The 12,832-nt window shown below is 46.7% G+C and overlaps 2 protein-coding genes across 2 annotated transcripts in view; both read left to right on the forward strand.

Moving 5' to 3' along the window:
• Nucleotides 1-3,094, forward strand: part of LOC123747417 (uncharacterized) — a 3,547-nt gene extending 453 nt beyond the window's left edge. Inside the window, exons 2-5 of the mRNA XM_045729631.2 lie at nucleotides 1,045-1,178; nucleotides 1,493-1,669; nucleotides 2,479-2,588; nucleotides 2,895-3,094. Coding sequence (XP_045585587.1) covers nucleotides 1,052-1,178; nucleotides 1,493-1,669; nucleotides 2,479-2,588; nucleotides 2,895-2,936 — 456 coding nt within the window. The 5' untranslated portion in view covers nucleotides 1,045-1,051 and the 3' untranslated portion in view covers nucleotides 2,937-3,094. The remainder of the gene's footprint in view (nucleotides 1-1,044; nucleotides 1,179-1,492; nucleotides 1,670-2,478; nucleotides 2,589-2,894) is intronic.
• Nucleotides 3,095-6,373: 3,279 nt separating this feature from the next.
• LOC123747418 (uncharacterized) lies at nucleotides 6,374-10,432 on the forward strand. Its single transcript, XM_045729633.2, has 5 exons — nucleotides 6,374-6,443; nucleotides 8,596-8,798; nucleotides 9,062-9,238; nucleotides 9,493-9,602; nucleotides 9,891-10,432. The coding sequence occupies exons 2-5, from the start codon at nucleotides 8,606-8,608 to the stop codon at nucleotides 9,930-9,932; spliced, it is 522 nt and encodes a 173-aa protein (XP_045585589.1). The 5' UTR covers nucleotides 6,374-6,443; nucleotides 8,596-8,605; the 3' UTR covers nucleotides 9,933-10,432.
• The last annotated feature ends 2,400 nt before the right edge of the window (nucleotides 10,433-12,832 follow it).

Consider the following 12,832-nt stretch of genomic DNA (forward strand, 5'->3'; position numbering starts at 1 on the left):
GAGTCAATAAGCCAGATGTATTTACCTTTATCCGTATGTTCTTTCCGCAGTGGAACGTTGTTCTCTGTTGACAATAATGTTAATAACTTTAATTAGCTAAAACTAACAAACAAATAAGTTCAAATATATTAGCTCACAAATCATGTCTCGCTTCTCACTGTCTGGGACAGGAAACCTTTTCGGGTTATCGAGGTGCCAACGACTAGTGCCATAGCACTAGTCTAGTCCAACGACGGACATTCTACAGGATGCAACCCGCAACAGTCGACTAACTCCCAGCGATCTGTTTACTGCTCGGTGAAACAAACACACCAGGTGTGGGGATACGTACCCAAACGTCAACCTCAAGTATTTAGCTCTGATCCAATCGGTTGTGAGCCGGCAGCGCTAGCTACTGCGCTACAGCACCCCAATATTACACTGTACCTGGTGGATACCAACGGGTCGTGTCGCTTTTTGTAAACTTGATGAATAATACAATCTGTTAATAATGCAGAAGATGAACATCTGTCCGCTGTGCTACTTGGCCTCCCTACGTGATCAGAGGAAGGTAAAAGGCTACATCTGAAGGTCTTATCTCAGCCTTCCACCATCACCAGCCAGTCTTTCCTAAACTGAAAACTTATTCCAGAGACCAAAGTTCCTGGGAAACACCATAAGTCAAATTGGGGCTTTCATAACCCGCAAATTTCGGGTTCTGGGAACCCAAAAGTGTTAGTCTTAGCAGTTAGGATGCTACAGTTATGAGGATCGTGTACAGTGAAAATTTATATTTAGTGAAACTGTGTTTGAGGTTAGTATTCTGTTTGTGAACGAATGTGCTCTTTTGTGCTGCTCATGGGGGCCCTTCACTACCCATGGGTGTGATGTACAACAGTCTTATCTCCTGCATTTCAACAGTCCTGCAACAGTTGCATTGAAACAACCACTCAGTTCTGCTTATAGCATTTTGTCACCTGTATAAATGTATTCAAATATATGTTACCACGACACGATATTGTTACTTAACTTCACCACACTAACTCATCGCTGCTCCTCCAACAGCTGCATCATGAAGCTGATGACATCTGTGTTAGTGACGGTGGTCCTGACCTTGCTGGTCGCCGGGACCTCTACCGCTGGCCCTGGCGGCTTCCCCCTCGAAGCATGCTTCAGTGGAGCAAAAAGACGGGACTTCAGTAAGTTGATATTACATAGGATGAAAAACTTAGCTAGCGGGTTAGCGGCTTTGCTGGAACGTAAATCAGTACGAACACTGTTGTGCGACTCGTTGTTACTGTGTAAATGTTTACAAAAAAAAATGTAGCTGTCATGTAGAAAGCTTTAGCGAGAGAAGCTTGAGAATGCAGCGAGTGTGAGTGGTATTTGGTAGTATAAAGTTGTCTTGCGAGAAATGTTAATGGAAGTATGCCCCTTATATTAATGAGAAATTTCCAACTTGTTGAAACACATTCCTATTTTGTCCTCAATATATTGTGTTCTCTCCCTACAGAGAATCGGCTCTGCAGTGACCTGGATCAGACTGAGGAATTTTGCAGGACTTATAAGCCACTACTTAATAATTGCAAAGATCAAATCATGAACGGCACTCATGCCCAATCCATCCTTCAAGCCGCCGCCGACTGTCTGCACACAGTGGCAGATATTACCGTCCCGGCTGCCAACACAGGTGAGTGCCAGCATGGTGTCCACTCGTGGGCCCTCAAGCTCTTAAAGCTTAGTCACGTTATCTTAATGCTTGGCCTTAGGTGCTCCTTCGCACAGTCTCTGGGTTACGTCGTCTTGGATATATTGCCTCGTACAAAGTGTTCTTTTTTTGTGAATTCGATCAGAAAGCCAAGGCATAAAATGTGTTATTTCCATGTATTTTCCCGCAAAAAAACTTGCAGCTACACGGGTCTAAGAAACAGGCTTATTAGGATATCACTCCGATGATTTATATTACTCTTGTCATTAGGGAACCAACCCCCTACAAGTGTTATTATCTGGACGATAATTTATATTACAAATTTTCAACGAAATTCTAATGAATATTATACGAGAGACGTTTGTTGTCGTTTCCCATCTCGTTATCAATAACGTCTCACAGAAGCAGTGTTGCTCCTCTCGACCATCGCCCATGATGGCGTGGATCTACAACAATTCACTGTAGAGGCGATCACATGTAGGGGAGTCATTTATGTATTTGGTCGAGGCATCATCTACGTTATGTTGCTCTGGTTTGCAGTAGAAGTATATTTATCATTGCTTATAACACCGTGTAACACTTATTGGGTCCCTAGGTAGTGAGACTGTTTTCTAAGACTCCGGAGGCATTATTAGTTATGAAACAGAACCACACAGGAACACAACTTATGTTATATAGTGTGATTAATAGTGATAAGGTGATAATGGTCATAAATACCCAACAGTCCCGTCCTACGCTTGACAATCAAGTTCCCAAAACCAGACAAGTAACTAATTTTCTTCTTTTCACAGTGAACGTCGATGTATTCACAGAGTACCTACAGTCAGTCGTGACCAATGTTGCAGATTTGTGCTTCAAGGTCGAAGATCTGGTGACCTGCTTCAAACAGAATACGGGCATGGTGAGTCTTTTTTTAGAGATTTATTGAACGAGCGGGCGTGTGTGTGTGTGTGTATAAGTGTGAGTGTATAAGTGTGTATATGTATGTCGTTCAATTTGTCTGCAAGATTTGAGCTTCTGGTCAAATCTTAATATGACAAGAGTCTAATTTGTAGAGATTGACAGGAAAATACGTGTGTGTGTGTTCATACGTAAACTCACTAACCTATTCTTATATATCCGACGATCAATTTAGTGTTAAAAGAAACATACAATTTGCAGTGGCTATTTTTGCTTAATCCAGTAATTTCATATTTATCACTTATAGGCTCAGCTGATGAAGGACTGCATAGCACAAGCTGGCCAATAAATGCCCCACCGAGACGTCCAATACCACAGACAGATCTCCAACACCACAGACATGTCCAACTCCAGAAAGTCGTCAAACACCACAGAGACGTTTAGAGAGCATCAGAAAACAAGAAAAAAAAACATAAAATACAGTAAACAATAAAAATATGAGTTTAATTTCTTGTTTATCTCAGAACAAATGACTTGGTCTAATCAGCAAATAGTTTATTCTATAAAATAAATTGTTTGATGTGATTGAGTCTGGAAAACGGCTGGTCTGTGATCATTTGATCTATATTTGCAAATGAAAGAAGGCAATTAGATTTTCTAAAGAATAGCAGACAAATATAATTAAGTAATATCAATCATAAGTGCTTTACTATATTTTAAATATTTACAGAAATTTAGAACACTTTATCTTTTGGTGACCAGGAAGATACATAGCGATAATTTCTTATCTCCCTTCCTCTTTGTTCCTCTCTTTATTCCTCTCTTTTCATCTTCTTACTGCAGACGATGGTGTGCTGAGAACAGAGGAAGGGAAAACTTTGGCCCAAGACGAGTGGTGAGACACGAAGGAACTAACACACAGGAGAAGGAAGAATAAGATAAAAGTAGGAAGAAAGTACGAAAATACTTAAGAGATGACTGCAGGGGAAAGAGGAATCAAGTGAAAAATGACAAACTCGGAGCCGGATAGGAATTCTTGGAAAAAAACGTATCTGGCAAGACTGTAACAGGAGGCGGAAGAAGCCGATTTATACTGATTGTAGCTGGAGAACTGTGAGTAGTTTACCACAGTTGGTGACACGAGGCAAGGTCTACCACAGTGGGGAGACGAGCCATGGTCTACCACAGTGGGGAGACGAGCCAAGGTCTACCACAGTGGGGAGACGAGCCAAGGTCTACCACAGTGGGGAGACGAGCCAGGGTCTACCACAGTGGGGAGACGAGGCAAGGTCTACCACAGTGGGGAGACGAGCCAAGGTCTACCACAGTGGGGAGACGAGCCAGGGTCTACCACAGTGGGGAGACGAGCCAAGGTCTACCACAGTGGGGAGACGAGGCAAGGTCTACCACAGTGGGGAGACGAGCCAAGGTCTACCACAGTGGGGAGACGAGCCAAGGTCTACCACAGTGGGGAGACGAGCCAAGGTCTACTACAGTGGGGACACGAGCCAAGGTCTACCACAGTGGGGAGACGAGTCAAGGTCTACCACAGTGGGGAGACGAGCCAAGGAAGTAGATACTAGCGATGAGCGGCGACAAGAGAGCAACACACGAAAGGGAAGTAATAGGGAACTGGAAGTGGGAACTGTAAGAAGACAGAAAGGCCAAGACCTCTACACATTCGTTCGTGGTTGCAAGAGTAACGGCTACATAAAAAGTTACACAAAGAAGAGGGAGGGGGCAAACAAAATGATAATACGTACAAAAAATACATAATGTAGAGAGCCACAATCAGCGACCAAGTCTGACAAAGAACATTAAACCATTTCACAAACTCCAGATCCTCCCCGAACCAAACTTATGATCCTCTCAACAACCATCACCAATCAAAACCCGTCCCACCAACCATAAACCATTTAAGCTCAGGGCCACGAGACCTAAGCTTGTCACTGCTGGATGTCGGCTTTACAGAACCGTCGTGCAGGTTTTTCTTGAGATTATCTTGAGATGATTTCGGGGCTTTTTTTTTTTTTAGTGTCCTCGCGGCCCGGTCCTCGACCAGGCCTCCACCCCTAGGAAGCAGCCCGTGACAGCTGACTAACACCCAGGTACCTGTTTTACTGCTAGGTAACAGGGGCATAGGGTGAAAGAAACTGCCCATTGTTTCTCGCCGGCGCCTGGGATCGAACCCAGGACCACAGGATCACAAGATCAGCGTGCTGTCCGCTCGGCCGACCGGCTCCGTCCGGGGATGGGGATGATGGAAGAAGGTGATGGGGAAGTCTGGTCGCAGTTTATATTCCTCCAAGAAGAGAACCACAGACAATCTAAACAGCAAGAACTCGTATAAATATTCTTTAAAGGGGCTGCCAAAAGCATGGCAGATTGAGATCACAGCTACTAGTAATGGGAGACTTCAATCATAAACAAATTGGAAGGAAAACAATTGACAAGATAAAAGGGAAGGAAATGTTGAAAAAAAGATGGTAGAAGCTAGTGACAGAAAGAACTCCATTAGCTGGCAAGGTTTAATAATGAATGTAAAAAGAGGAAGCATTTGAAAGATTGAAGAGGTAAAGCTAATGATAAGGGACCTTGAAGACAAAACATCCTCAGCCTATTCATAAAATTTAAATACATGAGATGCCGAGCTTGCTAGAACGCTGAAGGTTCGGCGACTAATCTAAGTATCTGGTGAGCCATTTCTGGTAAACATTCGGTAAACTCAAAAAGCTTGATTATCAGAAGGCGAGTGAATTTCTGGAGTGAATGTTACGGTAAAGTGAACTATGATGGAAAGAAATCACAAAACATGCACTACAGGAGTCAACACAAAGGACCTGAATGAAGACTCATTCCGCCTTTAAGAGGCAAAACAGCCAAGGACATTAATCAATGGTTTAACAGGAAGTGCTTTGAGGAAAAAAAGAATCTGGTTGCCAGGTAACCTAATGAAGGTGAGGTCACTGCCCTGGTTCATGCGGAGGTAAGTGGCAGTGGCTGAGTATCATGAGTAGCTACCTTACAGTGCCGGCCTGGCATGAAGTATCCAGGAATGCGAGGTGCTGGAATGCAGACGAGATTCTACTTCAATTCCTTAGTACTAAGCAAGTAAAACTACGGGTAGTTCTTGTGTTCTAGTTTATCTAGATAACGAGGAAAGTTTGGCCACAGGTCTGAAGTACGCAGGGCCACACTCACTACCCCCCAACATAAGGCAGTGTAAGAGAAGACTCAAGATCACCAGGTTATCGAACAGTTAATAATCTGTAAGTCCAGGGACAGACCTGATGTTGCCCTTCTCCTTTATTCAAAGCTTATAGCAGCCCTAAGATACGTGTGAGATCTTGCCATAACATTAAGGAGACTGGAGGGACTGAAGGTCAAAATCCTAGTGTTACCGGCTACAAGCTCCCTACGTTATATCCCAAACCTGTTCTCTCTCATACCTAAGTTCCCCACTCGGGCGAGCGATGGGAGGTAATTAGAGCCCTCAAGCGTTCAAACCAGACCCAAGGTCCTTACCACAGTATTCAGCATGGAACCCTGTCATATTACGATTTAATTTGAAAGAATAAAATGTTAACTTATTGAACGCTAAATCGAAGGACTTGCTACTATCTCCAAAATTGGATGTGAGCAAAAGCTGCTTATCGACCAAAAGGGACAGAACCAGCCAGCAACAGGATGCGGCGACCGTTGAAACTCGCTGGTCATCATGACGACGTCCCCAGAAGCCGGCAGTCATTTGTATCGACGCTGGTCGATCGTGCGAGGCGTTCTCCAGGGGTATATAAGAAGGACCCGGCTGCTTCTCCTGCACACATCCTCTTGCCTTGTCTCGCTCTACGTACAGGTGAGCTCCCTCTTCAGCTACTTCTTACCATTAAGCTCCTGTCTTGGAGAGAGAAAGACTCGTTGCTACAGGTAACGTTTTCAACTGCAACATTGCTTCTGCAGGCGAGTCGTGTCATTACCAGTGTGCTGGACCACGCAAGTATTCCTGAGTATTGATAAATATTGAAGCTCTTCGGCTTCATTCACGGAAGAATCAGCGCACTGTGTCCAACCTTTTATATTAAATTAATTCTGCTTATCATACCAGTTGTAATAGTTCCGTGTTTATTATGTTATTTTTCTATGCCACGTTACAACTGAGTTTACATTAAGACACAGTACACATACAGGTTGTTCCATCTGAATACTTAAGTTATCACTGATATTAATAGTCATCAACGCTGACTACTGGTAGTCTTCATGACATGGTGTGGCCGGGCAGACACCAGCGGGTGATGGGAACTGAGCCCAAGACTCCACAGCATAACTGGGGCTCTCCTGGCAGATTGATTGATAAAGACTAAGTCATTCAAAAGGTGGCATGGATAATAGGAGGTTTTTTAGTCATTATCAGTACCTGATACTGGAGATCTGTGGATGGATGGGGTCTTATGGCCCGTATATATAAACAACCTTGGTCGCCAGGTTGCAGTTTAATGTGCAAGGCGATGCTTTATACTTGAACAGTACAACCTCGGTAGTTTGGTACCATCAGGATCGTCGTCTTTTTCGAGGAATGGCATTTGTCCGTCTGGGAATTTGCGGTGGCATTCTGGGTAGCGATATTCTTTCTTCAGAATGGGGAGGTCAGTGTTGGAGTCATGGTGTTGGTGTGGACATACGTGGAGTGCGGGTATTTGTTCCGGCTGATTTTATTGTTACGTGTGGACCAGCTTTCGTTTGGTGTGTGCGTTGCCACTGAACTCGCTGGGCGGAATGAAGAGCACATGGCAAGTATTTTTGTCTTCGCTGTGGAGAGCTTCCTGGTGTCGGTTGTGGGAGTTTTGGGCGGTCCGTCGTCGTCTTTGGTGATATTTTCGTTGGCAGGGGCAGCCAGGGTGGATGGCGTCCCTGTTACCGGACTGGTTGTGGGGCCTGTTGCGGGGTCGAACGCCGGGCCGGCCGCAGCTGGAGGAGCTCGGAGGTCACCGGTTACCGTTACCGTCGGTAGTCCATTTGCGGTGACCAGTCGGTTGATGTTATAGGTTTACGTCGTTGTCCGCCAATTTGTCAGCGAGGTGTAGAAGTACCATCAGGAGGGTGTTGTTGGTGATAACTGCTGACTTGGTTGGGGGTAGTGAGGGTTGCAGAGGCGAGGGGCCAGGCGGTGGTGAGGGAGCAGCAGCTTCCCCAGGTGTTTTCTCTGACAAGGCCGGGGACGTAGGCGGGTTGGCTAAATGGGCTGAGGTGAGGTAGTGTTTGCCGGCATCCTTTTTATTTCCTCCTGCCAGTGGAGACAGTCATGCGTGATTGCAGTGTGTGAGCCATTGTAGAGTAGGCAGCTTCGGTGGGAGGATGAACAGGCTGTGTAGAGGTGCTCCTGGACGCAGACACTGCACTTCCTGGTGTAGTGGAAGTATCTGTAGCACTTGTGGAGCTCCGTGTATCGTTCCTTGGTCACTTGGCCAGGTGGAATGGTGATTCCGGCGCACTCAAGTCCGTGTTCTGTGCAGTGGGTCACTTCGATGACCGTGCTGAAGGTCACTTTCAGTGTTGGTCTGCTGGTGTTGTTGGAGTTGGTGCTGGTCTTGGCCACTACCGCGGTCAGCGTCGGGTTCAGGGCGTTGATGCTGGCGAGAATGTCGTCGTCGCTGAGGGCGGAGACCAATGCGCTGATGTGTCTGGCAAACACAGTCGTGTCCGCCAGGTAGTGTCGTGGAGGAGTGAGGGTGAGGCCGGCGTCTAGTAGGGTGGTCGTGGTGGAGGCGGCGAATAGCTCCTCTAGGTCCAGGTCTCTGGAGAAGAGCAAGTGAACACCTTCTCTGGTCTCCAGGATGTCAGCCGGTGAGACACTTCCGACGATAAAGACATTTTCAAAGATTTCCGCCGCGGTGAGAACGAGGTCCTCTCGGAGGCGTTGAGAGGTGCAGACACACTGACGTCGGGGCCCCTAAATAAACAACAAGTGAACATTGCTGCACTAACATCAAAACTCATCTGTCTTCCCCCAGCACTTCCATCATGAACCCGATGACCTCTGTGATGGTGACGGTGGCTCTGGCCATGCTGGTAGCCGGGACTACAACTGCGGCTAGCACAGGCGGTCCAGGCGGCCCAGGCGGCCCAGGCGGCCCAGGCGGTCCAGGCGGTCCACCCGGGCCAGGCGCCTTCCCCTTGGGAAAATGCTTCACTGCTGCACAAGGGGAAGACTTCAGTAAGTTGACATTACAAAGAGGAAGAACTTAACCAAAGGTTTAGCTGTTTTGCAAGAACGTAAATATAACACGAACTCTGCTATATGACTCGTTGTTACTTTGTAAATGTTTCCAAATATAAAAAAGTTGTGTAGAAGACTTTTGATAGAGAAGCTGGAGAATGTAGCGGATATAACCTCACTCTCCCTCCCTGTGGTCTACACAGGGGTTGAGGGCCTTCATTCAATCCACTGTTAAAACCAATCACTCCCTCTCCCTACAGAGAAACAGCTGTGCACTGACCTGGGAAAGACCGAGGCCTATTGCAAGGCTAATAAACAACTAATCAAAACTTGCAAGGATGATATCATGACCGGTTCCAACTCCCAGGCTATCATTCAAGCCTCGGCTGACTGCTTGCAATCAGTGACAGGCGTCACCGTGCCTGCATCCAGCATGAGTGAGTATGGTGGCGTCGACTCAGTCCCTGAGGAGTAGATAGAGTAGCTCTAAGGTAGCTAGAGCTGCTCTAGTGCTACTATGTGTGTGTATATATATATATATATATATATATATATATATATATATATATATATATATATATATATATATATATATATATATATATAATTTTAACTCACTGTTACAGCAAGAGAATCATAAAGTACCCAATAATTCTCAGCAAAATTAGTAACTAGTTTCTTCTTTTGACAGCTGATGCTAAAACGTACCACAACTATGTGATTGGCCTGTTGGACTCCAACGACACCATCTGCAGTAAGGTCCAGGAAACTATTACTTGCTTCAAAAAGAGCTCTAACATTGTAAGTATAGCATGAGCGCCAGTCTGTATAAACAACATTGTAGGATAAAACACCTTTTTTTTCTAAATATGTGATCTTGAGTGCCTGAGTCCCGCCTCATAATTTAATCAACCAGTGAGATATTTCCCAACTGTTCACCTATGAGAAGCGCCCAGTATGTAGCGTCTTGCAGCATCTAGCATTGTTATTCAGCCCCTCAAGTCACATTACTGTTTTAGACATCATTTGTACAGTTGACAGTGCTCGTTTGTGTTCAATGCATTAACATTTATATTGTTCCGCTTACAGAGTCAGCTGATACAGGACTGTCTCACTAAAGCTGGACGTTAAAAACACCACCAGGACATCGAACACCACCAAGGTATCGAACACCACCAAGGCGTCGAACACCACTAAGGTATCGAACACCACCACGACGTCAAATAACCATCAGAACTCATTACAGAACCACTGAGGCGAAATCTTAGAAAAACACCCTAGCAACTATTTCAGATTTCGTATCTTTAATTGGAAAGGAAAAATTAATCGAGTTTCAAATACTTGATACATTTTTGGTTATAACATCCTTTGCAATGTTTACATCTACATCCCTTCAGTAAAAACAATGAAAACAAAGAACAGTGAAAATAGTTCCTTTAGAAGCAACAGTCTAAGGAACAGCAACTTCAACAACGGCAAAAGGAAGACCTTCACAAGCTGCTCCCAGCTGGGCTAGAGGTTGTGTCTCAGAAGGAACACAAGATCACTGTCTTTAACTTAAACAAAATCTAAAGTTGGTAACTTATGTAACACAATCAAATTGTTTTCTTTAGTAGTAAATCAATTGGCAACTTTGTGTCTTTATTTCCCGCATTCATTTCTGCATAACAACTCTCCATACATTATGGATAACATATCAAGGATTGTGAAAATACAGTATATTAAACGATGACAGCTGTTACAAATATATATCTCTCCGAGAGCAAATGTATTGGTCTATGGAACAACTGGCCTGTACAGCTGAACTGTGACTGCTTAGTCTATGCAAAATTATTGATCTTGTCACTGTAGGAAAAATGTTAATTAGCAAAATTTTTGCACAGCACCAATGTAGTTAATAAGTACTGCTACAAAAATACAAATTATGAACAAATTCACAAGGGCCGTGACAAGGATTCGAACCTACGTCCAAGAGCATCCCAGACGCTGCCTTGATCGACTGAGCTACGACATGGTATAAGAATTGCAACCAGAAATTCTACTGAATTTACCAATAAGCAGACCAATATTCGTACCCTAGGGATGCGCCTGCGGACATTCAATCTTTAGTCTGTCATCTTTGATTCTACGTCCGGGTGTACTATGCCCGGCAACCGAGAACATGTTTTCGGTGTGGCCTGTTGGGGCATCAGGCTGCCGGCTGCTCTGAGGCTGCGGTCGCTCCAGCAAACCTGTTCTGGAAAGAGGATTTCCCGCCGCTCCCTGAGACACGAAGGAACTAACACACAACAGTAGGAAGAATAAGATAAAAGTAGGGAGAAAGCACGAAAATACTTAAGAGATGACTGCAGGCACAAGAGGAAACAAGTGAAAAATGACAAACTCGGAGCCGGATAGGAATTCTTGGAAGAAAACGTATCTGGCAAGACTGTAACAGGAGACGGAAGAAGCCGATTTATACTGATTGTAGCTGGAGAACTGTGAGTAGTTTACCACAGTTGGGACACGAGCCAGGGTCTACCACAGTGGGGAGACGAGCCAAGGTCTACCACAGTGGGGAGACGAGCCAAGGTCTACCACAGTGGGGAGACGAGCCAAGGTGTACCACAGTGCGGAGACGAGCCAGGGTCTACCACAGTGCGGAGACGAGCCAGGGTCTACCACAGTGGGGAGACGAGCCAAGGTTTACCACAGTGGGGAGACGAGCCAGGGTCTACCACAGTGGGGGAGACGAGCCAGGGTCTACCACAGATGGGGAGACGAGCCAAGGTTTACCACAGTGGGGAGACGAGCCAAGGTTTACCACAGTGGGGAGACGAGCCAAGGTTTACCACAGTGGGGAGACGAGCCAGGGTCTATCACAGTAGGGAGACGAGCCAAGGTCTACCACAGATGGGGAGACGAGCCAGGGTCTACCACAGTGGGGAGACGAGCCAAGGTCTACCACAGTGGGGAGACGAGCCAAGGTCTACCACAGTGGGGAGACGAGCCAGGGTCTACCACAGTGGGGAGACGAGCCAAGATCTACCACAGTGGGGAGACGAGCCAAGGTCTACCACAGTGGGGAGACGAGCCAGGGTCTACCACAGTGGAGAGACGAGCCAAGATCTACCACAGTGGGGAGACGAGAAAAGGTCTACCACAGTGGGGAGACGAGAAAAGGTCTACCACAGTGGGGAGACGAGCCAAGGTCTACCACAGTGGGGAGACGAGCCAAGGTCTACCACAGTGGGGAGACGAGCCAAGGTCTACCACAGTGTTGAGACGAGCCAAGGTCTACCACAGTGGGGAGACGAGCCAGGGTCTACCACAGTGGGGAGACGAGCCAAGGTCTACCACAGTGGGGAGACGAGCCAGGGTCTACCACAGTGGGGAGACGAGCCAGGGTCTACCACAGTGGGGAGACGAGCCAAGGTCTACCACAGTGGGGAGACGAGCCAAGATCTACCACAGTGGGGAGACGAGCCAAGATCTACCACAGTGGGGAGACGAGCCAAGGTCTACCACAGTGGGGAGACGAGCCAAGGCCTACCACAGTAGGGAGACGAGCCAGGGTCTACCACAGTGGGGAGACGAGCCAAGGTCTACCACAGATGGGGAGACGAGCCAAGGTCTACCACAGTGCGGAGACGAGCCAAGGCCTACCACAGTAGGGAGACGAGCCAAGGTCTACCACAGATGGGGAGACGAACCAGGGTCTACCACAGTGGGGAGACGAGCCAAGGTCTACCACAGTGGGGAGACGAGCCAGGGTCTACCACAGTGGGGAGACGAGCCAAGATCTACCACAGTGGGGAGACGAGCCAAGGTCTACCACAGTGGGGAGACGAGCCAAGGTCTACCACAGTGGGGAGACGAGCCAAGGTCTACCACAGTGTTGAGACGAGCCAAGGTCTACCACAGTGGGGAGACGAGCCAGGGTCTACCACAGTGGGGAGACGAGCCAAGATCTACCACAGTGGGGAGACGAGCCAAGGTCTACCACAGTGGGGAGATGAGCCAAGGTCTACCACAGTGGGGAGACGAGCCAA

This window comes from Procambarus clarkii, chromosome 94 (assembly GCF_040958095.1).
Source record: "Procambarus clarkii isolate CNS0578487 chromosome 94, FALCON_Pclarkii_2.0, whole genome shotgun sequence".
NCBI classification, from domain to species: Eukaryota; Metazoa; Arthropoda; class Malacostraca; order Decapoda; family Cambaridae; genus Procambarus; species Procambarus clarkii.

Coding starts and splice junctions, on each gene's coding strand:
- LOC123747418 (XM_045729633.2), top strand. CDS start 8,606: ATGAACCCGATGACCTCTGTGATGGTGACGGTGGCTCTGGCCATGCTG. Junction 9,239..9,492: donor CGTGCCTGCATCCAGCATGA/GTGAGTATGGTG, acceptor TTCTTTTGACAG/CTGATGCTAAAACGTACCAC. Junction 9,603..9,890: donor TCAAAAAGAGCTCTAACATT/GTAAGTATAGCA, acceptor TTCCGCTTACAG/AGTCAGCTGATACAGGACTG.